This window comes from Poecilia latipinna, unplaced genomic scaffold, assembly GCF_001443285.1.
Source record: "Poecilia latipinna isolate Pla-1442-1.1 unplaced genomic scaffold, P_latipinna-1.0 Scaffold572, whole genome shotgun sequence".
In the NCBI taxonomy this organism is placed as follows: domain Eukaryota; kingdom Metazoa; phylum Chordata; class Actinopteri; order Cyprinodontiformes; family Poeciliidae; genus Poecilia; species Poecilia latipinna.
This window is the reverse complement of record NW_015113188.1, coordinates 1,201-4,647: the sequence shown is the minus strand read 5'-3', so window position 1 is coordinate 4,647 and position 3,447 is coordinate 1,201. Positions and strand designations below refer to the sequence as shown.

The window sequence follows — 3,447 nt, the reverse complement described above, 5'->3', positions numbered from 1 at the left end:
ACTGTACTTAAGTACAGTAACGAAGTACTTGTACTTCGTTACTTCCCACCACTGAGACCTGGAGGTACAAACACGGTACTTATAAAGCTGAAAGAAGAAGAAGGAGAAGAAAAAAGGAAAAAAAAAAGGTGTGGATATCTGAATGCTTCCATTCAAACCCAACCTGTGACTAAACTTACATTTGGCAAAAAGAAAAACCAAAAAAAAAAAAAAAAAAAGAAAATAAAACTAGCTAGAAAGCTGTAGCTGAAAAATATAGAAGAAAAACAATACACGCACTAACAATTATGACTGTATTTAGTGTATGAGATAAGTGTGTGATGTAACTAACACATCCATGCCGCGCCACAGTGAGGTATCTGTGCTGCAGCTCGGTTATCCCTGCAAAAACAAGGTGAGTGAGTGCTATGTTGAAATACTGTGTACTTTGTCCCACCCCCATGTTTTATGTCTGCCAATTTCCGGCACTGGAAATAAACATCAAACAATTTAAGTCGAAAATATAATCATCACTCTGTGCAAATTACCACTTAAGACTTTGAGTATCGGTGTGCTTCTTGCACACCTTAAAACATAACCAAACTGTTTTCTTGCCGTAGGTCCAAAGCAAGCTCTGTGTGACTTTCGAGCTGGAACTCTGATTTTCTGAGAGCTGTATCTGTATTTGAACTGGCACAGGGCTCTGTTTTTCATCTGGCGAGTCAGTTTCATGGCACGGTATGTCTCTGTTGACACTAGTTTCCCAAATTCATTAAGCGGTGAATTTGGGGAAACTCACCCAAATAACACGGCAGAAATAACAGCTGCCGTGTTATTTTACAATTTTTATGGGTTTTACGATTGAAGCAAAAATGAAACTAAAAAGAAAAAAAAAAGAATGAATAAATACACTTCTGTGTTCCCCTTCATCACCAGGAATCTCGTCACTGCTGTACGTTCGAATGCTAAGGCTAATTGCGAGGTTGCTGTCGAGAAAATGTTTCCTCCGTATTGGCAGTGTGTTGCGTTGCACACACTGAAACAAAAAGGGCCTTTTTGCTCCGGAGCAGGCAGCAACATTACCTCAGATAGGCCCACTCGAAGCAAAACACAGACATTATCAACTCTTTTGACTAATGATACGGAGTCAAAGTGTGTCTGGCAAACTGGTTTGCTATCTAAATCCAAAAGTGCTTGAAAAGTTGCTATAACGTGTTTTTTCTGCGATTCAAAAGCCTGCAATGTACATTTTTAGAATATCACCCCTCTTCTGCTTGAGGATATCTGCGTAGTCTCATGAGGTTGGTCAATCTGCTCTAGCACAGACCTCTACGGTGTCACATAAACACCAGGGCAGACTATCAAGGTGTTTCTTCCTCACTCCACAACTTATCAAATCTGCCCTCTTTGGCATTCAAGAACAACTCCCTTTAATACACAAATGGCTCCACAGAATCCTTGGTGCATAAGAACCAAATATTCACACCTGTAGTCCAATCAAGCCTTCCTTTTCCGACCAGAACCTATGAAAGGAAGCCAGAATCCACTGTTAGTCAGAGCAGACTTGACAGGTTTGGTCTTCATGCTTAGGCGGTAAGGTACTTTAAACCTTTATTTGCTCACTGTGCAGAGAATATAAAGCTTCTGACAGCATAGTCTGGCAGTTAAATGGACACCTACGTGCAAAAAAAAAAGCATTGGTTTTATACATTTTTTGCATTTATATTGGTTTTAAAAAACAAACCGTGTCTTTTAATCAAAACTGTTCAGTTGTGTTGTTCAAGTAACACGGTTATTAAAAATTTAGAGAAAATTTTGAAAAAGCACATAACAGTAAGAAACATTTTTGGAAATTCAAACGTTTTCAATACGTTTAAACAAAGGAAAGAATATTTATTCGAACAGATGGGCAAATACAAAAAAGTACAACATAACAAACATCCACATCAAAATACAATGTCAGAGCAAAACTAGCTTATTCGTCCCCCTTAAGCTTCACAAATATACACTTTACATTTACCACCGTCCTGTTAATGACTGTGAAAGCGACATTTTTTTTTTTTTTACTTCGGTGACTATTTGCCGAACACACTGGCTGAAGGATCCTTCGGAGCAGCAGGCTGAGCAAGAACCGTCTCTGTGCCCGTCCTGACGCCACTGAACACAGATGGAGCCACCTTCCCCATACGCTCTGAACACAGGAAAACAGACATTATTAAAAACAAGTACCTAAACCCAGCGACTGCCCACCGCAATTAAACACGATGACGACTGTAGAAAATAAAAATATGCTACTGTTACACTCATATTTGATGTAATCATTCTATTGCCACATCTCCCTGGTGGTCTAGTGGTTAGGATTCGGCGCTCTCACCGCCGCGGCCCGGGTTCGATTCCCGGTCAGGGAACTTCTTTTTTTTTTTTTCTTCATTTTGTTAGTTTTATTCTGACAAATATATATGGATATATATATGGATATTCTCAGTTTAACGACACTAAGGCATACACAAATTAATCTATCTACAGTACTTTATTTCCACTTTTCCACTTTCACAAGTTAATGTTTCATACTGCTCATTTCTCACTGTCTTGTCTTGATCTTTAAGCTTTACAGGCAAACTTTGTACAAAACAAACACTGTACACTTTTTGGACCAAGCACTTATCTAAGAGAGGAATAGCTATTTTTTAAGTTTTTTTTTAAAGACTGCACTAATTTCCTGATGTTTCAGTGTCAGAGTGAAACTACTTTATTGAAAGACGGTACTTACCACACTCCACCATGACCTCATAGGTCTTACTTTTGACCTCGCCCTTCAGGCCCAGTTTACTGCGAGCTCCTTTCAAGTCCTCCTCCTTTATCGGTGGCCGCTTCTTCTTTTTCACCTCGCCTGACTAAATAGTGCAACAGCAAGAACGTAATGTTGAATTCTGTAGGGAAGCAAGAGCCTGCAAAACAAACAAAACATCTGACATAACCTACCTGTGACATGGTTATTACTGCTTCAAGAGTTTGTTCTGATGGGCTGATTGTTGTTTTGCTGTGTGTGTGCCTTCTCTGCTAGCAAGCCTGACATTATATATAGTCCTGGTCCTCACCCCGTGAGTCAGGCAGACCCTCCAAACATTGTTGTCAGTGTGTATTATTAGGAGTGACGTGACGGATGGTACAGCTGGAATGGGTCTCCCAAAAGGCTCACAGGCCGACAGCTGATTATTCGAGACGCGACTGGAACGGAAAAGAAAAAAAAAACGAAGAGGATTCGCCGCCGCCCAGGATCACTTCCTTGCTTCAGAGGGATTCCCACAACTTGATCTAATCCACGATTAATTCCATTTTGGGTGTGGGAGTTTGTGAAAAGCAAGTCCAGACGGTTGACACAGGAACCAACAAAATGGGGGCTTAACTGTTGGAACAGTTTTAAGGGAAAATTTACCAGCTTTCAGATTACATTTACAGGCGGCAAGG

General features: G+C 40.3%; 1 protein-coding gene and 1 non-coding gene across 2 annotated transcripts; one reads left to right on the top strand and one right to left on the bottom strand.

Moving 5' to 3' along the window:
- Nucleotides 1-1,993: 1,993 nt before the first annotated feature.
- mustn1b (musculoskeletal, embryonic nuclear protein 1b) lies at nt 1,994-3,072 on the bottom strand. Its single transcript, XM_015041849.1, has 3 exons — nt 2,962-3,072; nt 2,750-2,873; nt 1,994-2,170 (listed from the first exon to the last, which is right to left on the bottom strand). The coding sequence occupies exons 1-3, from the start codon at nt 2,968-2,970 to the stop codon at nt 2,055-2,057; spliced, it is 249 nt and encodes an 82-aa protein (XP_014897335.1). The 5' UTR covers nt 2,971-3,072; the 3' UTR covers nt 1,994-2,054.
- trnae-cuc (transfer RNA glutamic acid (anticodon CUC)) lies at nt 2,316-2,387 on the top strand. The gene has a single exon. It is a non-coding gene; the product is annotated as a tRNA-Glu (tRNA).
- Nucleotides 3,073-3,447: the final 375 nt, after the last annotated feature.